This window comes from Centroberyx affinis, unplaced genomic scaffold (genome assembly GCF_046629955.1).
Source record: "Centroberyx affinis isolate AG114_WGS23_722 - 3 ecotype Tasmania unplaced genomic scaffold, CSIRO-AGI_Caff_v1 ptg000358l_1, whole genome shotgun sequence".
In the NCBI taxonomy this organism is placed as follows: Eukaryota; Metazoa; Chordata; class Actinopteri; order Beryciformes; family Berycidae; genus Centroberyx; species Centroberyx affinis.
In genome coordinates, this window is record NW_027279029.1 from 15,369 (window position 1) to 40,401 (window position 25,033).

Genomic DNA, 25,033 nt, shown 5'->3' on the forward strand with positions numbered 1-25,033 from the left:
GGGCGTCGGAGGTAATGCACACAAACCCTGGATTAAAGACACCTTGTGCTACCTCTTCACTATATTCCGACATCATATCATTGTCAAATTAATTATAATACCTTGGTATTATTACACAAATTTCTAATTACACAAATGACACCATGGTGTCAAAAAGATTGGTAGCCTCTATCCCATGCCAGTGGTTTTGTTGGTGCTATAGTGTTTCTCAAAATTAAGACGTTTCCCATAAACCCTGTTGATTCCTGTCACAAAGATGATGTTGCTACTTGTCCTGCCTCCCCCTCCAATTGTATGAATCTGCATGATTTGTTTTTTCTTTCTCTTTACGGGGGAGGATAAACATTTTTACAGTGATCTTTAGGTCTTTCACTAGTTCCACCATTTGCCATTGTGAGAAGAACAGCATCCTTCTTCCCATCTTGTGGTAATTGATGTTAAAATGCTATACTTTGCACCCACAAGTGCAGCTTCCCATATACAGTCCTTGTTTCCTTACATTTTAGCCTACAGTGTTTAATATTACAAATTACAGAGTGACCAAATATTTTACCATTTTACCAGAAAGCCCCCATATTCTCATCATAATTCTGTTGAATCTGTCTGTTTTGTTCTACCTTCCACTGGAGGACGAGTGTGCTCTTGGTCCCACTGGCCTTCCTGGGAGGGTTGGGGGGGTCCGGCTCACAGCTGAGAGTGGTGAAGCTCACAGCCTCCGAGGGGCTTCCCTGTAAACAGTTACACATAGCCTGGACCCTGGAGGGGGCAGAGAGGAAAACACATAGGTTACAGAATGTTGTTTCATATATTAAGACAGTATTTGAGGTTACAGAATGTTGCTTCATATATTAAGACAGTGTTTGAGGTTACAGAATGTTGCTTCATATATTAAGACAGTGTTTGTGGTTAATGTAACAGTAGATGGAGGGATATACCAACCTGACATGATAGTCTGTTGCTGGTCGAAGGTCTTCTAAAGTTGCACTTAGTTCTTCCCCACTGCATCAAAAGAAAATAGAAGGAAAATCAGTTATTTAGCAAAAGGGTCCATGTGAAGTCTCTCACAATATTTGCTGTTGAGCATTGTGGCGTCTCACTACTACCGCTCACCTGTACGTGCTTTTGAACTTCCCATCTTTGCCGCTATATGAGATGGAGACCTCGTAGCTGAAGGGCTCTGGGGGGGTGGAGTCATCCTCCGCACTGCCTTCCTCGCTCTCTGGCTTGGTGGGTGCGCTCCAGCTCAGCACCGCCCCTCTGGCCTGGATGTCTGACACCTAGGGCATACGCAGGGATCTTGGGTCAGTATCAAGTCTAACTACAGTACCACTATCAAACCTGGTCATGGAAAAAAGGTTCTTCCACCTAACACAGCGTCTGTTAACTCTAAAAATTCACCAGTCACTTTCAATTTTAGCAACTAACAAGGTTTTTAGAGTGCAACCTACAAAAGATGCTGAGGCAAATTTACCAGCCTCAGCCAAAGGCCGAGGCATTTGGCCGGTGGTTTGTGTAATTTCCTACCCTGAACACAGTGGTTAAAAGAGGTGACTGACTTCTCCCAATTACTGTTATAGTATGATTACAAGTCGAAAAGATATAAATTATCATAAAGACAATTTATTTTGCTTATATTTAATTTAAAAAATAGATCTCGCCTGGTCCAAGGCCCACAGATAGGGATCAAAAAGGGCTGATGCCACTTTGGAAAAAGGTTCCTCAGCATTTGGCAGGGCTGTGGGACTATGTGCTGTGCAACCCTTGGGTTTTTCATTCTGTTTTTGAGGTGGTTTAAAAATAGCCTCAGCCACACTGCAGGAGGGATTCATATGTGGAAGAACTCAATCAGGTCAAGTCTGCGTCTCCTCCTCCCCTCTGCCCCGGGGGCCCACCTTACTCCTTCGCTCCTCACGGTTCACTCCTGAGTGCTTTTACCGACCGAGATGTGGCAGCAGAGGGGGGAAAAAAAATCCACCTCCCCATGAAGCTGAACCTTCACTGTAATTAAACACGTTCCCTTACCCTTATCCCTCACCTTTCCAATAGACTTGTTTTTCTACTTTTACAAGGAGTTCAGACCTTGACGACGGGGTATGACAAATCCCGACTTATATGAGGTCAAGGAAATTCTATTTCTAGTTCAACTGATTCTCATCCATCTGCTGTTAAAAGGACTATGACTGGACCTTACAGTGCATGAAGGTACACTTGTGCTCCTCTTTATTCAGAGCACTGCTGTGCCTCCAGCACCATAAAACCACAGGCTATTTCAAACAGAGAATTTATTAAAAAAATATGCATGATAACTTAACATATTCCGATTAAATTCTTTGCATACATTTAATATGTAATCTTAGCTCCGGACTAAATAAATGGTTCTTAATGAGCCGCACAGCTCAAGCTTAGTAGCACAACGATGATAGATCAAGGTGGTTAGTAAATTAAAAATCAGTATTCTTTCCAAAACAACGCTCACTGTTCAATAATTGCCAGCGAAGATGTTTGGTGGTACATTTGGAATAGAAATTCTCACATGGATGCTAGTCAGCAGGTTTAACTTCATTAACTAGATGTCAGCAAGAATTCATCATGGATGCTAATAGAATGGTTAATGATGCAGGACAACACATTTGCATTCTTATGAGTTTGACAAAAAAAAAAAAAAAGAGCGCAGTGCTGATACGGTCACATAAATAGTAATGTGCTATTTGTATGAAATACACACCAAAAACATGATAGAGATGAGAAGGATTTGGAAGTGGGTAGGAAAACACAGACATAGTAGTAGATCAATACTAACCACTGGTTTACTGATGGTACTCAATAGTGCTTGCAGGGCCTGAGCTTCTGCATCCAGCTCTAAAGGGATAGAAACAGACAGATACATATGAAATAAAGACATCAGCAACTTTATAAAATAAAGACAACACTAAGCAGCCGGACTCAGCTGCAATTTGACCTGAACTTAAAATGATATTTTATATTTATATCCTGGGTAGTAAGTTTACAGAACTGCCTTGAGTAAACATTTGTACAAAAACGAAACTATATATGAGACCTACAGAGAAACACCGTGTTTGTCATTTCTGTGTTTCTCCTCTGCTGGGATCTGTGTGTACTGTTCCATGTTGATTCCTTATGTAACAAAAGCAACATAAATATTTGGAGACAACTGTTTTTCATCCGTCTAAAAACTTTCTTTTTCTTTAAGATGGCATCACAAAGATGGCCTCCTTTCTTAAGAACAAAATATAACAGTGTGTTATGCATTTTCATATAGAACGATCTTTCTGAATGCTTCTCATTCAATAGAGTTATATGTGCACCATGTACCCAATGAAGCAGCCTTGAAAAGGTAAAATCCACCCTAAAACACTTCAACACTGATAAAAAACAGCTAGTGGCAATGTACCTTGCATTTCTGGGCCCATTTTGTTGTTTAGTGATGTCTTATTCCCTTCTGGACAAATGTAGACAATATTTTCAGTGCAGCTACAAGTTAGATAGCTAGATAGATAGTTTGATAGCTACAATTTTTCTGCTGTCTAAAACATCAGCTGTAAACGTCAGGTTTTGGTGTCAGCCTCTCAGAATCAAAGAGCAAGCGCTTCCTTCTAGACTCATCATTTTGCACAGATGTTCAACAATAAAACAGGGAGAAATCCATCGCAGAAAGACCAATTTCTCCACTGACAGAACTTAATAGACCATGATGCAATGCAGCCACAAGTAGGGCTGGGCGATATGGTTGAAATCAATAGTATGATAATCATAAGGATTTTTCTCAATAGCAATATATATCACGATATGGTTCATGTATGCAAAATCACATTAAATAATCAAATTAATGTTCATCTCATTGAACCTAAAGGTAATGTTAGGTGTGATGTCAAACAAAACAGAAATATTCAATATTCCTACCATACCTCATTTTATCAGAGTTTTTAAGTCAAATTTGCTTGTCATCATCAATTTAGACAGCAGAAATACATGTCACGATATCAAAATATCTTCTTCATATCATCACGATATGATTCCACTGAAAGACGATAAACGATAATATTGAATCATCGCCCAGCCCTAGCCACAAGACATAGTAAGGGGAGCAGCCGCGACCATAGATATGCCCCAATGTTCACAAACTAGTTTGCTATCTAACTGTATATTTCTATGCCCATACGCCAACAAGTTCATGCCGCTTCTCTGGCGGTTGTCGAAAGGTATTCTGGGAAATGTAGGAAATCAATTGAAGTAGACAAGACAGATTGAGTGCAAGTGGGTACACCAAAAAAGTAAATCACAAAATAAGACTTGGAATGCAGCAGTGTAATAATATCCAAAGGTGGATTTGTCCTTTAAACACCCAATTACAATTATCAGTGGTAGTGTGGATGGAGGCATGTCATTTGCTTCCTCTAATTCGAGTTGCTACGTTCCTAGATTTCAGCCATCTCTTTGAGGTCATGAGGTGAATTTATTCCCCCCCTCAAACTCTAAAAGTTGACAGTAATTCCTTAAGCATGCGCTGGTGTGGCCAAATTAAGTAGCGGTGTTAAACTCCATGATTAATGAGCAGTCAGAGTTCATGTAATCAAGAATAATGTTGGCCGTGTTGCAGATCCCTGACTGCCGCCAGCTGCTCCAACTAATGAGGCATTATCCTGAGCGCCTAAACACAACACTTTCCCAACATCCGGAGAACGCTGCATGTCGGCCCGATTGTAACCCTTGCCCAACCCTCCGCCCTCTGCCCTCCTACCTCCTGACTCTCCGTTTTTCCCCCTGCCGGTCTGCTTGTCGGGGCCGGCCACCGCGTTGCTGGGCTGCCCCTGCTCCGCCTCCAGCCCTTTGCCGCCAACCCCGTTGTGGATGTCCAGCGTGGGGGGGCTGCTGCGGGACTTCTGCGGCGACGGAGGGGGGCTGTCCTTCACCTGCCCCCCTCCTCCGCCTCCCTGACGCTCCTTCAGCTTCTTCTGCAGACGCTCGTACGTTTTGCTAGTTCTCTCATCCCTGTGAACAAACGGCGGGCGTCCGTGTTGGGAGTGAGAATCTGTGGAGACTGAGAGAACAAAAAGACAACACTTGTAGGTACGCACAGACGCAGAGAGGAGTACAAACAAGACCTGTCTGGCAGGGAGATACTCAGGTCAAAGAACCGGCCATCTTCAAACCCACAGGTTAAAAGCGGTAGGAGGAAACACACAAATAAACAGAGAGGGCAGATGTGAGGCAAACTCCCTGAGATTAAGAACATAAAAGACTAAACAGTTTGACTCGGGCCTTGGTTGTGTAACTTGACTGTGCAAATAAAAGCTCTTGAGCACATATAAATAACACCTTAACAGCAATACAGCTCAGACACTGCTGGCTCCAACTCACCCTGCTCTGAGTAGATATGAGCTGGATGGTACTGGGAGATGTACTGAGAGCTCATGTCGCCCACGCCCCCTGCCATGCCCGTGTACAGGTGGGGCGGCGGGGGCATCATGGCGGGGTGCGGGATGAAGGCAGGCAGGTGGGCGTGGGGCGGAGGAGGAGGGTGGTGGAGAGGGGAGTGGCCCCCTGGGTGGAACTCTGGCTGCTGAGGTAAAACCAGAACCCGCCGCACTCCGTTCTCCTCTATGATCTGAGAGGACACAAACAAGAGCGTGGATATTTAAAACCTGAGTTTGGACAAGAAGCCAGTGAGAAATGTAGCACGGTGGAAATAACATAGAGGGCATGCCTGTGAAACGTATCCAGGAGGCACATAGATTGGAGGCACTGAACCATTTGGAGACATCATGGGAACCTGAGCAGGACCTGTGGAAAAAACAGAAAGAAAGAAGATCAAACACCTTCCCTCAACACAAACATTTCTTGATCTATAGTAGCTTGATCTATAGTGTGTGTGCGGAGGATGAATGGCAGACGGCAGTGGGCAGTTTCCCACTGGATCAAACACTCGCTCTGTGTCCTATACACAGCAACAGGAGAATATCTACAGTAGCTCCATTTTCAATGACAGCTTTTTTTTTTTTTTTTAAATACCTACGAGGGAAAAAAAAAATGCCACAGAAATGGATTTTTTTAAATCCTGGCAAACGCAAGGAGACCACTTTACAAAAGTGCTGAGAAACAACAAAGTTTCCTGCGTGGCTGAGTTGTAGGGGCCAGCGCAGCGGCTTAGCTCAGCTCAGAGAAGTGACAGCTCAGCAGAAAGCCTGGGAGAGAGAGAAGGAGCTCTGTGCCAAGTTTGCACATTCGCACATTTCTCTTCTTACAAACCCAAGAGATAAACACCAGGACCCGAGTCCAGATGTCATGCAAGAGAGCAAAAAGATCCGCAGTGCACACTGACCTCCCGATTGTCCGCCCGAGAAAGAGTTTTCCTTCATGTTGTCGAAGTAGACGTAAGCAGATAGAAGGCACTTCTCATTGAGCAGGCATAGTGGGCCCGGGAACACAGAGGCAAGCCTGTGTAATGGTAGACTGCAGCCTCCCGCCCCCAGCCCCCAGCCACCCCCCAACTGTTGACGTCCAGGCTCCACCTCTCAGGGGAGAGGAACTGGCAACAAGTGAACGTTGAAATACACCTCAACACACAGAGAGAGCGACACAGGCCTGGAGCTCACTGCTGCACCCTGCAGCTCAACACAAACACAGACAGGCCATCTCTGCACTGCAACACAGGGACAGTTTGTAAACACCTTTTGGTCTCTGAACCGGAGGCAGCGTTTCCCATATATTGATTATATTTGCTTGGCTTGCTTATCAGGTGCTGTGCGTGCGCTGCTTTTTAACCTGGCAGTTCTCATCAATGTAGTTATAAACTAAGCTTTAATGGTGTCAAGCACTGAAAGCATGTTACTGAGCAACAATGACCATAATTCATTATGCCGATGACGCAGCAGACGGTTAGTCAGTTGTCTTTCAAATCATGCTGGCAGTGCTGACACGAACTGAATAGAGGGGCAAAGCTTTAAACATAAGCCAATGATGGACTTGATGTTGTATGTTCAGGAAGTAACCTATATTAGCTCTATGTTTGTCATTTACCAGTGGTAATCAGATAAAATGAATCATCTCAGTATCTCAAAAATCAATCAGGGTTCAGAATTCTACAGGAACCTGTATCAGATCCTGTCAGTCCGGAGTGCACACTTGTTTGAGCCCCTGAAAAAAATAGATCTGGATCACCCTGATCACACACGAACAAAGCTAGCTCACCTTAGCCAGGTAGTCACAGTGCACCTAAGTTTACATTATACTAGTTTTGCCAAAATTCTCCAAAACTGTCATTGCACTGCTCTAGTCATTGTGTACTGTGGACCACAAAATGCACTTGGCATCTGTATTTCATATTTTCTAATAGCAGACAAATAGTCTCACAATTGATTATTTTCTATAACCTAAAACCAGTGGGAATTTGTGGATCTACTTGCTAATCAACTTCATCGGTCAAGACAGACAGCTGATATGCTTCTTATGCTGAAATCAAAAGGAGGAAACAAGCTTTGAAACCCCATACAGGAGACTGAGCCAGTAGACTGATGGGAAGTGAGTCATTTTCCTACCTAAGAACACAGGCTGTGTGAGGACAAAAATCTTAATTCAGGGAGCATGGGAGAGCTCAGCCTGAATGAAGGCAGACACACCGGCTCAGCCCTCATTGATTTCAGATTACAATATCATTTGAGTGGGAGTTCAAAGTGTACGCCGTTAACTCCGCTCGCTTTTAGAGACCAACAAATTATGCCTTGCCTATGTCACACTGGGCTCAGCTGTGCACCTGCCTGATGACTGACGAAGGCAGCTCCGGTTAGTTAGCTGCCGATGTTGAGCAACAGGGTATCTGATGAATCACACTAGCGCTCTATATGCCGTTGTTTAGCTGTTCAGAATGGAAGCTTTGTGTGTACCGATTTGGAGAGAGTAGGGGGAAGAAGACCAGCAGAAATGAGGAGGGTGGGGGGAGGGAGGAAGTACGAGGGACATACACACACAGAAAGAGAGAGAGAGAGAGAAACAGAGCGAGAGACAAACAGAAAGAGAGATAGAAGAGAGGTGGGGTGGAGAATAGGGGGAAAAAAAACACCCACTCTTTTACATCAGACTGACGCACGAGTGCTGACAGAGATCAGATAGAAAAGGCCACATCCCCCTCCCCTTCCCCTCCCCCTGAGTCAACTGGAGCATTGGTTGCGCTGACGTGGCCGTGGAGTGCCAGCCTTCCAGAGGAAGCAGCCATGGGAAAAACATCAGGCCTCCTCCACAAAACGGCAGGCTGCCGCTGAGCCAAGAATAGCCACAAACAAGCTGCCTGTTCTGGGAGTGTAAACAGTGGTCAGGCAACACTTTGGGAACGCCATCGTCTCCCGTCAACATCACATAACCCATCTTCACCTCCCCGCCTCCTGGGGCAAGCTGGCAGGATCAACCGCTGCCGCGCCTCTGAGCTGAGAGGGGGCCAGAGGTTACCACTGGGAGATGGGGATAATTGTTCAGGTTGGGTGAGGAAACCAAGGGAGAGACTTAGCAAAGTGCATGCACACACACACAGGCGTGCAAAGACAGTGAGGCCACTTTCAGTACCCACCTGCTTCCCCTTGTTTGAAAAGGGATCATAACAAACAAACTCAAGTGGGACTCCATGCAGGTCCCATTAGGCACACTACGAATAGAGGAAACTCAACAGACTTGGCTATGAAATGACAACGGCGACGCTTCGAGCAAACTGTCAGGTTGAACTGGAGGTACAAATTAACTCTCAATTAGATAAGGAGACTAAAAAGAAGGGTGCCTCGGCCACATCCACAGAGTGAGAACAAGGTAGACGGAGGCAGGCCGGCTTACAAGAAGGGTGTAAAATGAATAAAGGCAGACAGACAGCGAGGGCAAGAGTGAGAAAAACGGACATACATAAAGAGACAAGACTAGTTTTAGATGGGAAGCTTGCCTGAGCAGGGTCTCCTCTGCCAACCGTAACATGTTAAACTATGATCCAGTGAGGAAGGAGCGCGCTGGATTATTAATTAAGAGTTAATAAAGTGTCTCCATCCACAAATACAGAGGAGGAGAGAGAGGATAAGTAAGGCCAGCAGACTAACTGACAGGTTAATAATTACAGCCAAGCAAGGGGTAGAGGCTGAGCAATGGAACCAGGCCCCCGTCGATAAAGCAGAGAAGTACTAATTGCAAGTTAAAACCCAAACCTTGTTCTTTAGCGAGACACGGTGTGACAAATGTTGCCTTTTTTTGCACGGCATGGCACAATTCCCCATTCCTTGTGGGCCAAAAAGATCTTCCATCAGTTAAGAGGGTAGTAATTTGCAATAAGTGTAACGTTCCATTAGCAGATTACAGGGGCATGGATTCGTCTGCTTGTGCTTGGACAGACTGGTTCTCCACAACATGCCGATTAGCAGCCAAACAGCTCCGGTACGGGCAGATGCGCTGTTTGGGACGGAAGGAGGTAACCGGAGGAGAAAAGAGAAAAAGGGCATTCTGTGTGAATCAGCAAACCGGCGCCTGAGGCAGGAAGCTGTTCGGTAAACAATGGAACAATTTAATAAGAACAGCTTTGTTTCAGGTGTTCGTAAACTTTGTCTGAATGCTAAATATTTCAAGACATCCGCATGGTTTCTGCAACCCCACCGGCGTGAGTGACGTTTACGGGAGGAGGGAGGGGGAGTGGGGGAAGAGAGGCATCAGCAATCTTCATGCTTGTGGTTATTACAGAACATCGCCCTGTTGCTGTTCTCAGCTCTCAGACAGACAAACCCAGAGAGAGACGAGGGCCGTGCCCACGGGGGCCAGATTTGTTAATAGTGAATTTTGCTCGGTTTAGGATGTGGACATTCCACTTTAATACCGTTCACTGCCTCCCCAGATTTATCGGGAAGATTGGGGCGGCTGTCTCCTGCTATAACACAAAGCCAACCTCACAAACTCAGTGATGACGACGATGACGCAACAAATAAACACAGCAGGCTAAATGGACATGGCGTTGCCCTCAACTGAACACCCCAAAAAGAAAAACAAAGGGTTTATCAACATCTCCTCTTCATGCTATCATCCCCCTTACCTATTCTCCTCCCTCCTTCCCTCGCTCTCTTGCTCCCTCCCTCCTGGTATCAACGCAGCGATGGGAGAATGAGTCACGAGCTCACTCATTCCAAGAGCTACTCACTGCAGAAGCTGTGAATGAACCACGCCTGTGTGTGCGTGTGCGCCCGCGCACGTGCGCGTGTGTGTGTGTTCATGTCCTTGGAGTTGGGTGGGGGAGGTGGCGGGTATAAAAATAAAGTGCTAATGTGGCTAATGTGTTTGATGTTTTCGGTCCAATTATGTGAACCATATGTGATAAGTCATGTTTGTGTGAGGTACTAGGGGTGAGGAAACATGTAATGTGCCACATGCGCACGTTTTGTTTTCACATTTACGAATATAATCACGCGAGCTCACGTCTTACACGGCATGTATTCACAGTCTAAAGGATGGACTGAACGCTGGAGCCACAATACCAGTGCCACCAGCCCCCCTGTTTTGTGAGTGTTACGTATCCTTGCTGCCCACTCACTGGTCACTGCGGGGGTTGGTTCCTTAACACACATAAATAAGGGGAAGCCACAATGTATACTCAATATGGAGGCTTTGAATGAACTGGAGGGGGTGAGAGAGGACTTCATGAAAATGCACTCATACCCAGCTGTTCAAAATGTATAGTCCTGGTGCTGGTCGCCTCTGAACAGTTCAAGATTGAATAGAGGGAGGGCCATACACAACTTCATTCTAACAGTGTGAAGACGAAAGAAAAAAAAAAAGGTTTCAGCATTCAGCTTTCGTCAGGGGCAAACAGATTGCAGTAATTTCTTTGACGGTTTTTATAGCCTACGTCTTTGGACACACACAGGTGTCGCTAATCATCACTTAGACAACAGACACATGTGAAATCATTTTTATGATTCAGATTGTTTAATTAATTTCTCAGTATACAATATATACAAAAAGGCATGACGGTCCTTGAATGAGTTGCACAACAGAAAAAATAGGAAATAAACTCAAATTCACCCATCATGCCATTTCTAACCCATTTTAAAGGGTTAGAAGGGTTTTAAATCTAATTCCTCATTAAAGCCATTGGGTGCTACAGTGTTAAGTCTGAGTCCAAAAAGCTTTACGCTGCAACCTGAGCTTCAAATCCACCCCCTTTCTTGGGACAAGAGACTTTTTCAAAGCCCTGAAATTTCAAACTACAGAGAGGAAGGCTGTGTGTTGTAAAATGTCTAGTTATGGGAGAATTGATGTTATGTCTTCTTATTGCACTTGTAATTCTCACTTTCACTTGTCTTTTAGTTTTAGCTATGTAGGCTAGGCCACATGGGCATTTTAACATGTAAATAACACCCCTTGTAGAGCATATGATGCAATCTTTCACATTGAAAGTCTGTCCTGAATAGGGATGTTTAAAATTATCAGTGCAAAAAGTGTTGCTACAGTGGGCACATGTGTAATATGGGGAATTCAGAGACCTCCGTGCCTGAATGTTCCTGTCTCATTCAACCTGTCTTTTCAGATTTCTACCTCTTTTATATGCAAAAAGTGGTGGCTCCTTAAATAGCTCACCAACCCTATCATCTGTAACCCTGTAATCTGGCCTGATAGGGGTGAAAAACTGGAAGTGGAAGCACGAGAGTAACTTTTCCAGACATATGAGGTGGCTCTAATAGAGCTTGTCTATTCTTCCCTAGAGCCCTTTCACAGGCACTAATAACCCACTTCTCAGGATAACCCCCTTGTTGTGAATTTCTCTCCAAGTTCAACACTTTTGGCTTTAAAGTCATCATCGGAAGAACATATGTTCCGCAATTTATAAAACTGGCTCAATGGAAGACCCCGCTTCGCAGGTACTGGATGAGACCTACTAGTTTTCAACTGAGTATTCCTATCTGTTGGCTTTGTATAAATAGCTGTAGACAGTTTGGAGCCTTCCTTGTATAATGTATTATCCAAAAAAAAAATTAATATACACCTTGAACTCCTCTAGTTTATCTGAATCAGTACTGAAAATCACAAAAATGTCACGTAATGTCCCCAAAACTTCATATACTGACTGAAAGGGTTATTCTTGTAAATGCAGTCCATTTCGAATTTCCCCCAAAATAAATTGTCATAACTGGAAATGACAAGTTCTCATCACTGTTCCAAGAACTTGCAGAAAAAAAGCAATCATCAAACCCAAAATAGTTTTTCTTCAATATATTTTCTACTAATTGAGTAACATAATATACAGGCAGGGTCTGAGTTTCATCATTTGACAAGTAATAACGTAAAGCATCTAGCCCATCAATGTGTGGGATATTAATATGCAGGGAGTTCACATCCATTGTCACTAGAAGATCACTTTCATTATTATTTATTAGTTGGCATTTCGTCAACATATCTGCTGTATCCTGTATGGTAAAGACTGAACCAGGTTCCTGATGTGATGGTCAACAAATATAGAAATGTTCTCTATGAATGATCCATTGCTTGATAAAATAGGCCAATGCGGTCGATTTAATGACAATTTATGGATTTTTGGCAAACTATACAAAATGGGAATAAGTGGATGTTCCAAAGACAACGTCAAAAAATGTTCTCATCAATCCATCCAGACCAACTGTCGAAATCTCTCATCTCCCTCCCTGAAATTTTGCGGTGAGATCAAAATAGCACGGGGGCGATAGGTGTATCAGATAATTGTCTTCTCGTTTCCACTTTACAATTATCTACGTCCTGAATCACTATGGAACCGCCCTTGTCAGCTTGTTTCACAATGATAGAATGATCACACCCATCTGATTTGTCAAAGCATTTCATTCAGTACCTGTTAGATTAGGTTTCAGGGGAGGAACGAGAGGGGGAGGGAGAAAAACTGAAAGAATGATTAGAGTGTTTCATGTTATTATTTGAAGGGTTGGACCAATATAGGTTTTTTGGAGGCCAATACTGATATTTAAGGGTTCGAACCCCTTACTGTTCTTGTGCTGGTTTAATTATCAAAATCAAAATTTCATTCCAGGTTTTACAAACTTTTTTTATTTAATTACAAGCCCGATTTCAGCCCGAAGTATTGGCAAAGCGATATAACTGTCTAATCCTAATTACATCCCAATATTAATTTTTACTCTTTTTATTGTTTGTATTATTACATCATAAGTTATTTTTGATTCATTTTTAACATAGTATGATGATGATTAAGCACACAACTAGAATTCTTCATTGTCGTTGCTGTGATCTTTCGTTAATCATAAGCACTATTTTTGTTACTATTGTCAGTACGGGTGCCGGTACTATTACTATGATTACTGTAGTCGCCATTACTGCCGTTACTGTCAGCACACCAAATATTTACTACATTTATTACATTACTATCAGTGTGTGTTGGAGGAGGTACTGATGGTGGCGATGACAATAGTGATGATGTTGATGGTAATGGGGGTTAATTACAATGACGTGGTGATGGCAGTGATGATGATGACAGTGGTATTCAAGATGACAATTATTGAGGAGATTTGTTACATCCTTCAGTCAATAGTATGTTGGTTTACAACATTATTTTGAATACACACCACACACACACACACACGCACGAATACACAGAGTGACTTCCTGCAGGCCTACTTGCAGGGCTTCTTTTTGCAAAGTCTGGACTAGCTTCGCTTATTTTTTGATTAGGCTACATAACAGAAGGCCAATATATATATCTACCTATGCTATCTTTAAATACTGTGTTCTCAGTGTATTTCTCCGGGAGCTTTTATGGGCAGTCACTTTTATGGGCAGTCCCTATATCTATTGAGAATTATGAAGAAAAACTGTAACTATCCGATACAGATATGGCAAGATGACTGTCCATAAAATTTACTTTCAACCATCTCAGGCAATGAAATTTGATGACGTGTAGGGTTTTTCCCCTCGATCTCCAAAACTCTAACTTTTCTCAAAGACAAAAATTATTGGTTAATATTAGGGAAATGTCACCTTTTGCAGAAGAGCTGCCTAAAAGTCAATTCCAGCAGAATTCCCCTAGAGACAGAGTGTACTGCGTCAGCTTTGGACGGTTTATCGACAGGTTGGGCACTGTCAGATGTTCAAGAGTGCAGGGTCCTGGCTGCTCAGTTTCAGCCACAGGAGACTTGACAGACTCAAGTCCCCTCTGATGGAAAATAGGCTGAGGACGACTGCAACACCAAGAGGAATGAGATGAGATGCTTCACAGCTACGGCATGGGAGATGTGGGACGAGTGGACAGATGGGCTGACTGGTCAACCAGTGTCGCACAGAGAGAAAAAGGCACAGGGCATTGGCAATAGGGCAACAAACACAGAGTCCAAGCCAGGTGTGTGTGCACACGTACGTACACACACACACACACCCACACACACCCACACGGTCCCTCTTTAGCTCCTTGTCAATGTGCCAGAGTGGCTGTCTTGGCTTTTGTAGGAGAAGGCACATCTCTATCAGGCTCAATAAGCCCAGTGGAACTAGATGGTGCTCTCAGCCATTAACCAGAGACTGAATCATCCAAAGTGATGTGAATCACCGGCGGACTAAGTCAGATAAAGAAGTGGATCTAATCAGCCCAATGGTCCTGATGCTGAGTTGCTGCATCAGTCTCCAAGCTTATCAGGTGGGCTATTGCTCAGCCTCAGTGTCACAGCCTTCAGATCCACACTGGCAGACGCCGAGGAGGGCTGACCCAGGGAGCGCTGGGGCTCTGGGCTGAAGCTACGAGGGCATGTCCACTCGCACGCACAACTCCTCTTGCGTCAAGGGGATAGCGAGCAGGACGATGCTAAATGGCCGCTCTAATTAGCCTCCCCCACTAAATGCTTTCCAGCCCTCCTCCAAGCCAGATATCAAAAAGGCAAATGCCTTTTTTAAACTGCATTTTACAAGATTGTCTGTTCCTATTAAGCAGGCTGTCATGCACTAACACGTAGCAATTACGCACATCCAGCTGCTAAAAATACATGAATGAATACACAAATTGGTGTGGGATGGAGAAAATACAGAAATACGTGTAAACCAGTTCATCCTGGTTTTGCAGCTGTATCACACTGTTCCCCTTGGCACATTCCAGGGTTAAGGGTTAAAGCATGCATATGCACAACACACACTGAAGTGAACACACAACAACAAACCAACCACATGCGCGCACACACACACACACACACACACACACTCTCTTCTTCCTCCCTCCTTGCACCACGAGCGGTGAGTCATCCCTCTATTCACGTCACTGAGAGACGAGTGCACCCTGTGACAGGCCAGTTAGTAGCAGTCACACTGGTCTATGTGGCTCCTCTCAGCTCTTTGTTTCTCCTCTGATGGAGAGACCATGTATGCTCGCTCCCTATTAGGAAGGTTTACTCAGCTCGTCATGGGGGTCTGGTGTGGGAGCACAGTCAGACAGCAGTAGGGAGATGAGGCCCTGCGTGAGCAAACTGTATGATGGCTTCCTGCCTAGGTAGCATCACTTTGTATCAGCGCTCCTGGTCTTTTGTCATCTGAACCTACAAGTCCAAGGCCTATCGCCTCATTGTCCGACTGGTGCATGAGGACAACATCAATCCTCACCAACTGTCATTCATTTAAGGCATGGTCAAAAGCTACAGAGAAGAAATACAAGTGTATATCAACCGTGTGATACTATACTTGGGTTTATACATGGGTCACACACAAAAATGTCTAGGCGCCTACCTGTGTTGGTCACAAAGGGTAGCAAACATCATTTACTCACAAACCTTGATTACATTGACATCCTTTATCAAATCAAATTAAACTCTTAAAGGAAAAAAAAAAAAAAACAGTGACGAAGAACTGCCGGAAATATCAATACACAGAGGGATGTCCATGGGGCAAGTCATAATACAAACAAAGCAAATCATTTTCAGATCAATGTTCTCCTGGGCAACTACAATTTATCATAATCGTTTACAATTATGGCCCCACAGCTCTACCTCCTACAACTACTCCAGCTGTCTTCCGTTCACAATGCCAGCGACGTGTTGGAGCCAGACTTCATTGTTGCTGTCACAAAGCCAGTGCAATCACCAACCATTGAGCAAAAGGAAATGATTGCCGTCAGGACAAATAAGCATGTGTAACACATCTTAGTCAAACACTGCCTTTCTGCCCTAACTCCTCTCCCAACACATTGTAATTATAACAAACGTTGATTTTATATTATGATAGTGTATCAGTGCACAGCTCATTCAATCATCTGTCAAATTTAACAGCAACAGCAGCATGTCAAGTCACATTAAGGTAGCAAAGTCAGTGACGGAAAAATAATTGATTGGGTTTTTTGGTTATGCCTGGATATGAAGTTGGTTAGTCTTGAAATAAAAATGCCATGGTGACACATTCTGAACTACAGGAAATTGTTAGGCAGTAAAAATAGGAATCAAAATTACAGTGGGCACACTTACATACACACAATACTCACAGTTACTGTGAATAACTGAACTCAAGACTCAAGAATGAAGGTGATTGTACACAATTTCCCCAAATAAATGGGGTTTATCTCAATCATCTCAATGTCACCTGAAAGATGTCATTTTCTTGAAATGCACACAAAATAAGAAAAATAATAATAATAATCGGGCCAATGTGATTACTTGGTCAAATAAATAGAAAGACTGAGCAGAAATCTAGGTGTGCTGATTGGGTTATGCTTACACCATTATGACCATACAATCAGGTGTTTACATGACATTTGCTGTTCGGGGTGGCAATCTCTGGAATCTCATGATTCGATTTAGATTCTTGGGGTCACAATTCAATTCAAAATCAATTCTTGATTCGTCACAATTATCTACACTATGCAATTTGATACATAGAATCTAGATTGACATTTTGAGTTATTTGCCTACTTGACTACAGTAGACTCATTCAGTAGTTATTCTAGATAGAGGAAATTGTAACTAGTTCTTATGCCATATGAGCGATTGAATAGAGAGACCACCCCACCCCTTCTAGTGGCTGGCCAGTTATAAACAGAATGAGCCGATTTCCTTTTTTTCCTTGTTGCAGTGCAGTCGTTTATGAATGAACAGGTACACACAGACCGGTAGATTATTTGGCAACAAAACACTTGCATTATGCTGCATAAGTTGTTTAGATAAATTTGCTGATCAGCTCATGCCCTTTCTGGAACTCTAAAAAAAAAAAAAAAAAAAGAGGCCCTGTTCCCTTCAACTATTTGGGTGAATGCTGAGATGGAACCATGTGTTTGATGGTCGTACAAACCTCAGTGCAGTTTTGACTTGGATGAGAGTGAGTAGATAATGACACAGTTTTTATTTTGGGGCAAACTCTTCCTAAGACTGGATTATTAGTAGGCATGCAAACATTCCCAGAATCACACTGAAAAGGGAAACATGTAATAGCGAGACAGCTTTCTTACCTGTGATACACTGAAACTGACCATCCTCTCGTCGAATAGTGAAGGCCTCACCTGGGTTTACCTGCACCAGGATTACCTGTGGAGACACAAGGGGGTAATTCAGGCATTTGACTATATGCAAGTTCCAACACTTTTGCTCTCCCCCAACTAGCTGATTAAAACTTTCCTAAAAGGTGAACATAATACAAGCCCACTGCATAAAACAACTTCCACCATCAAATTCAATGTGCCAAGTGAGAGCAATAGGTTTCAAACAAGTGGCATCATATGAAAAATCTAACATCCATTTCAGCTACCGTTGGTCCTATAAAGAGAACGATATGAACTTAATGAAACTTGATGGAAGACTTTGATGAACCAGTGACTGGAACATGAAGACAAAGGGACAGAAACTTATCAGTTCAGCATGAAATCCTTGCTTCAGGAAACACATGAAATCTGTTAATCATGGCTATTGATTTTAAAAACTACAGGTGTGAATAGGTGTGTATCAAGTTGTATTCTTTTTACAATAGGAGAGGTTTATTTCTGCATTCTATTCTAAACAACTAAAGCAGCAATATTACTTAACTGTCATATGGGCTGCAGTGGTCAATAGGAAAATGACTGACATCTACTTAAAATCCTGGCATGGACTTCTTCCTAACATAATTGTATATCTGCAGTATCTCTTTTTGTAAGTTAATGAGATGGTTGAATTTTCAAATTGTACTTGTTGTTTAGCTCCCACACACAGCCACGTAATTTTACCTTTATCTTCTTAAAAATGGATAATTACCATTACTTGTTTTACCAAATACACAGCAAAGCAAATTCAGATCCAATAAGTGGCATTTTCACAGTTCCATGCATGTTGCCTAGTCATTGCAGTACAATAATTTCCACATTCAAGTGCACTGGCCAGTAGATGAAAAACCATTTTCAAAAGTGGTATCAATGTGCAAAAAGAAAATAAATTCTCTACTCAGCTGATTTCATGTTTTTAAAAGCTTCACCATCAACCTTAACATTTAGAACTGTTAAACTTTCATAACATTCATCTTTCACAACATGGATGTTGTGGCTAGTGGAGTGCATTAAGACAGCTGGAAATAGCAGGTGCACACGATAACACAGTGAATCAGACTGCCTCTCTCACTACACAAGACCTTTGAACATCATAACATGACAGAAAAAAGCTTTATGAAAACGATGCATTTTTGTCCAAGAAACAAACTTTTAAGACCATTCACTTAAAAATACCTCATTCCCTATGACAATAGACAAAATAAAAATAAAAGAACATGAATAGAATTGAATAAAGATCCCAAAATAATTTGTTCTTCCACTTTGCCAGAAATCATTAAAATAACCCGAAGCTTCTCCCTTCCCTTGCAATTAATCATTCCCCTCCGCTTAATCTTATCAACTCTAAAACAGTGCATATAATTAGGCTTATGTGGCTCTGCACTGTGTGTGGGCGCTAGTTACCTCACTCTTGTGGAAGTCGCTGTCATAGAACCTACACTCCCATGGCAAAGGGCTTTGGCTGTGGTTCTCTCCGAGCACAGCAATCATCAGCACCTCCATCTCTGACATTGCTCCCATTCATGAGCTCAGCTGGGAGAGGAAGGAGCCCTTTGACTGCCACACATATAATCTCACATGCTCATACACACCCACACAAGCAGCAGCAGCGAGTGTAGCAGCGAGTGAGCATGGTGGTGGGGTGGGGGTTGAAGGGTGGGGTGGGGTGGGTGGAGGGCTAAGGGAGGTCTAACTGAATCAAAGTCAAGGCACTCCACAGTCGTGTGCATGTGTACATTTGTAGTCCACCCCCCTTCTGCGTGAAGCAAACACCTCTCCTCGGATGTTTCATTTATTTTCTAATTTATTCTTCACCTAAGAAGTTACATGTGAAATCAATATAGTGCCATTCATTGCCTTTTCGATAAATAAAATTAAAAAGGAAGAAAATTTTACTCTCAAAAGATCTGACTGCTACTTACTGTTGCCCGCATTGCTTTTTCTCATTCAGGCGTCGCTATTCACGCAGTCACAGAGAAAAAGAGAAGATGCTCCGGGGTCTACCAGACCCTCTCCCACTTCACCCAACCCTCATGAGGAACCACATGACCTGCGATGCTAACACATCTGGCTAGGCTGAACCTTGACTGCCTCCACTGCCACCAGCTCCAGCACAAAACCCAGGAAGAAACTGGTAGAGAGGTGAGTAGCGCAGCAGGGGCTGCGGAGGCGGACGGGGCTCAGTTTCTTGCGCTGGCTGGATGTAGCCTTCACAGAACGCGTGGCGTGAATCTCATGTTTGCTGAGCCTGGCTCAGCCGCGTCTGCTCCATAGCGGCTCTCTCTGCAGCAGACGGCTCCTTCACTCTTGCCTCTGGCTCCGGTGCAGCCTCCTCACCGCCAGTCTCCCAGCAACCCCTTCAACAAATAAGCCACAACGATGTCCGAGCCAAACCGTCAGAGAAGGGATTGAAACCTTATCAGCGGTGGCCACTCTCCGGAAAGGGAGGCGGATGAACCCAGGAAAATAGGACCGAAAATAAAAGGACTTGGGGAGATGCCTCAGTTTGTTATTCAGTTTCCTTCTTGCCTCTGTCACTGACTGTGTGCCTGCTCTGTCAACGCCTGCTGTGTACATTAATATGGTTAATTTCAAAAGCATTCCATCAGGGTCTGATCATGGCACAGCTGTAGCGAGTGAGCCGGCAAAGGTAAAAGGGTTCCATAGCCTATCGGGGGGGAGTCCTTTGTTCTGCCTTTTTTCACAACGACAACAATGGCGTGAGGGAGCTGAAAGACCCACGCAGCTTCAGAGGCTGACATATACGACTACGCTACAGTCCCTCTCCCTCCCTCCCTTTTCTCTCCCTCCCCCTCATACTCTCCCTGGCTTCCTCTCTCCCATTCACAGAGCGACATGCCGTACACCCTCTATTAATACTCCGATCGATGTGAGAGGAGATGAGATGGTAGGAGTTCAATTGCAGAGCTCCAGCGCTGGCGACAATTGCAGCCTTGAGTTCTGTCTTCTCATCTCAAAGATCACAAACCAGCCCACTGACAGTCAAAACAGAGACACTTATTGTGCAGAGACACAATAGAGAGCTTGCAAGTATTCACTGCTTCTGTCCTCATTCATTCACCTCTAAAACACATCATTCCTTAAAGCAACGGTGCTGATCACTTGATCACAGAGTGCCGCGTTAACAAACCCTCTCTGTCATTTATACAGCTGCAACAGATATTTAAAAACTCCTCCACAAAAATTTATAAAATTCCACTAAACTACAAAATGAAAAAGCCAAAGAGAAGCACCCAGAACGGTTCATGCTGGAAATTACAAAAAAATAAATAACTTACCGTACCATAGTGCATTTGGGCTGAAGTTGAATGGTTGAATAAAATAGCTCAGTATTCGCATTGTCAGTGCCCACATAGGAAAACAAATATACCAAGTCAGTAGCTCTGACTAGTCTAGTTAGTCTGATTAACATTTTCTAGTTTAATTATGTTAACCAAGATAGTTTATTGTCCTCTTTTTCCATAGCCAGTACTCGTCACATAAAAAAGCGTAAAAACCACCACAATAGAGAAACAATACAACCAATAACTAAAGCTAGTCAATGGAATATAACTATGATCAACTGATAGTTGAGTCATTTCTGCCCATCTTGACGGTAACATCAGTTTATTCACTTGCCAGTTCCTACTTTAATTTAAGCTCAACGTTAATACATGTAAACAAAAACTGTTCTAAGGAGCACATTTCATGAAATAATTGCCTTGTTTTACAACAAAAAAGTCAAAAGCTATAACAAAAACTGTTCTTATGCGTACTTTTGACTGGTTAAGTTTCATTCAGATGGGATCAAGGGAAAAGAAAATCCACAAGTCACTTGAGACACCTGTACTAAAAAAAGATGTGCAAAACCTTTGGTTTTACACATCTTTCTCTGATAACAGAACTAGCTTGAGGCAACAGTCAGTCAAAGCCGCCCTTATCCACGTACGCACCAAGCTCTCAGATCCCTCAGACCTCAACTTTGAAGAATTTAGCAGTGACAGCTGCTGTACAATGCTACTGTAAAACACATTCAAGTTGAAGGTTCTGCCCCAAGCCCCCGGTGCCACTGCAGAGGTGGACACTCAGTGGGTGGACATTAGCTAGCTATGACTACATACAGTAGTACTCCTAACAAAAATGTCATACGTTGTTGGGCTTATATAGTGGAAAATGCTCAGAATTGTGTGGTGTAGTCTGTTCTATGATATATTGCAACTACCTACAAAAAAAGACTGAATTTGAGAGATAATAATACAGATTTCATACAGCCATAGCTTAGTTTAGAAACTGGTCATAGGGTGGAAAAGAAGCTTTGATCATTCAAAGTGTAACCACCATTACAGACCAACTGTATGATGATTTCATTTGGAAGTGGATGGACTCCGCAAAGGATACTGCAAAGGTTACGTTTCACACAGATGACTAAGCACTGTAATGTGCAATGGTTTCCTGGTCACATTCACAACAGGGATGATGTTTTTAACAGAGCACCGGATGGAAGAAACCTTGTGTTAAGGGAACAGTGACGATGAAAATCAGACGCAGTGCCAAAGATTAACAGAACAACTTGTTCAAAAGTCAAACAAAAAAAATCTGTCTTGTTCGCATCATTGTACAAGGTTGCGTTCATGTATATGGCCTATGGAAAGAGAGAGTGGATTGATTAGCGCACACTGCCGCTGCCGTCTTTTATTGCCCAGGAGAATGGGCCTGCTCTGTGCGTTCATGGCTATTAGCTCTGACGTTTCTCGCTCGTTGGTGACTCAGGGTTCAGGTTTCTCACTATTTGTTCCTCTTAATTGTTTACTGTGTGCTGATGTGGCATAGCAGCTGGCTGGACAGGAAACGGGAGCCAAGTGACATAGGGACGATTCTGCCAGCATCTGACCCAGCCAGGAACTAATGCAGTCTCCCTGAAGCTGATGGCACAAGCTTACTTGTGCAATGGTAATTCAGGGCAATTTGGTGATCCACCCTCCTGGATCCCCTGGATACGTCGCAAGACAGGAGAAAATATTTCCGAGAGGTGTTCATGCTGTAGCAAGCGCTTGTAAATATCACTTAATATGTACGCCGTGGAAAGCCAAAGGGCAGAGAGTCTATTATACAATACAATATTTATCAGTGGAAACACAGAGCATTATCAAAACAGCTAGCCCACGAAAAACATCCAAGTACGACCTACTACCTGTGTCTCACAGTATTTTCCATCTGCTTACTATGTACTATGTTAATTAGCTTTCATGTTTCCATTCATTTTCAATTTTTCAGCAGCATGCATATTTCCTAGAGTTGAGGAACAGTCACCCACAGATAAGCTCTTACATCCAAATGAGCTTTCTATTTTTGTAGTGCTCTCAACTCCAAACCAGACAATGTACGCACATGTCCAAATAATCCACAGTCACCTTTTTCCATTTTTTTCCTCCAAAACCTTACTCTACAGAGCTGTAGGCTACATTGGTGTGACGTTGCATAGTAGGGGATGGGACAAACTGTTCAAGTTTCTGTCCATGTGAAACAGCAGTGAAGTAGGGTTCGGCAATTGGATGAATACATCAGGGATTGGCGATACACTGAATTCATCGCCGGTGGAAATTCCTTGCAAATATTTTGACGATTTAAATTACCTTGGTTATTTAAAATGTTGCCCAGCGCAGGTCTCTCGGGTTTCCCGCAGCTCTTGACAAGCACAGGTACCTGTCTTGACAAAAGAATACCCCGCCGCAACTGCAAAGCCCTACAAAAATCTATTATCCCAAACTCTATTATTTATGAGTTTATTTTCATTGGGACCAATTAAAGCCCAGTTGAACACAGGATCTAGTCGTGACATCTGCTGGACAAAAGCGACATTGTGACCAATGAGGAGCATATTTTGGGAGACGGCGTCACATCGTTTAACTAAAGTTAATTGTTATAACTTAAGCTAACGTTAAAGCCATTATATCAGCATAGTGTTTATAAAATGTTGCTCTGTCAGCAAGTACTACCTAGAATTATTTATTTCATTGCAATGCAAATGGCATGCACTGCCTTCCTCCCCGTTTTTACTGGTATACTTTATTAGCCTACAGGTAAGCTGTTATGAACTTAATTTTTCAAATGCGATGCAAACTAATGTAATGGAGTTCACCTTTGCATATTAAACAGAAATAGCAGGTAGGAAAGAAGGTAGAAGCGTGTGCATTATGTGTTCAAGTAGCTATTTAGGTTAGTCGGATACTTAACCTTGACTAACACATTTTCTGTGGGCAACGCTGACACTCAAATGTGGAAGTACACGCAGGGACAAAAATTCCGGTTGACTTAAAATGTATTTAGTGCTTAAACACAGACAACATTTTTGGTTTTGTCCAATTTGAGTGTCTTGCACCACTGCTTCTCACTGGGAATGCCCCGCCACCTCATACTTGTTCACTTTTTTTGCTTGACTGGAGGACTTGTATAACTTAAAATGTTAAAAATTTCCTTTCCTTTGCCCATTTAAAAGCTACGGTACAATTCAAGTCATCATGCCTACTGTGTGTGTGTGTGTGTGTGTGTGTGTGCGTGTTTATCGGTCTTTGTCCCCCAAGATGGACGAATAGCCTACATCGGGAATCGGTGTTATACTTGATGACAATTGATTGACAGGAGAATGTACACAATCACCCAACCCCAACCAACATAGATTAGCCTAAATTTTACTAGGGTTTATACAGTAAGAAACATTTCAATGCTGAAATCCAGTCCTACTCCCAAAGGATATACGCAGCTAAAGAATGATTTCCTCAAGCTTGCATGTACCACTGCCAAGCAACACCAGGACTTTGGTAGATTTTAATTTAGTATTCAAAAAAAGGCATTTCAAATATTGGCCTTAACTACAAATGTCACTGAAAAGCACATAGATGTAAAACTAACCATTGGTCCCTTTTAACTAGGCTAGGGTAATGCATTTATCACCAAATACGCTACCCATTTTCTGAAAGTAATCATAGCATCACTCTTTCATAAACAGTATGACACCAGGCTTCCTACTTTACACTAATCCAAACACTCTTTTACAATTAACAATGGGTAGAGGTGAGTACAACCACAAAGAGCAGGAGTTAGACCCTCTGAAACCATTTTCCAAGCAACAAAAAAGGGAGCAGTAATTTGCTTCTTTCTTTATTAGGTGTTAAGTTACATATATATGCTTGCCTACACTCACTAGAGAGACAGAATCTCTATGGAAACATTGCTTAGTTCACCAGAGGCAGAGGAGTGGAACACCAGTAGGTGAGATCTAAAGAGGAAATTAATATGCTGCACTCACCATATGTAAATTACGATCTGCCTCTTGGAGTGGCCATAACTTTTTTTTTGTTAAGCATTTTATAATAACACGCCCTCGTCTCATGGCCTTTAGAGGCGGAAATAAACAGGAACCTCACAATTGGATTAAAATTAGATTCTGAGGGTCACAATTCCATTTTATCACAATTTGTGATTTTCAAGTTAATGCAAGCCACAGACTGATTCTTACTAATAAAATAT

General features: G+C 42.9%; 1 protein-coding gene across 1 annotated transcript in view; it reads right to left on the reverse strand.

The window, feature by feature from the left end:
- Nucleotides 1-25,033, reverse strand: part of fndc3a (fibronectin type III domain containing 3A) — a gene marked incomplete at its 3' end in the record, with an annotated part of 55,238 nt that overhangs the window by 13,983 nt on the left and 16,222 nt on the right. The window contains exons 3-10 of the mRNA XM_071515511.1: nucleotides 17,441-17,516; nucleotides 5,726-5,802; nucleotides 5,380-5,626; nucleotides 4,760-5,059; nucleotides 2,801-2,859; nucleotides 1,111-1,277; nucleotides 940-999; nucleotides 618-756 (exon numbers count right to left, since the gene is read on the reverse strand). Of these exons, the coding sequence (XP_071371612.1) occupies nucleotides 618-756; nucleotides 940-999; nucleotides 1,111-1,277; nucleotides 2,801-2,859; nucleotides 4,760-5,059; nucleotides 5,380-5,626; nucleotides 5,726-5,802; nucleotides 17,441-17,516 (1,125 nt within the window). The remainder of the gene's footprint in view (nucleotides 1-617; nucleotides 757-939; nucleotides 1,000-1,110; nucleotides 1,278-2,800; nucleotides 2,860-4,759; nucleotides 5,060-5,379; nucleotides 5,627-5,725; nucleotides 5,803-17,440; nucleotides 17,517-25,033) is intronic.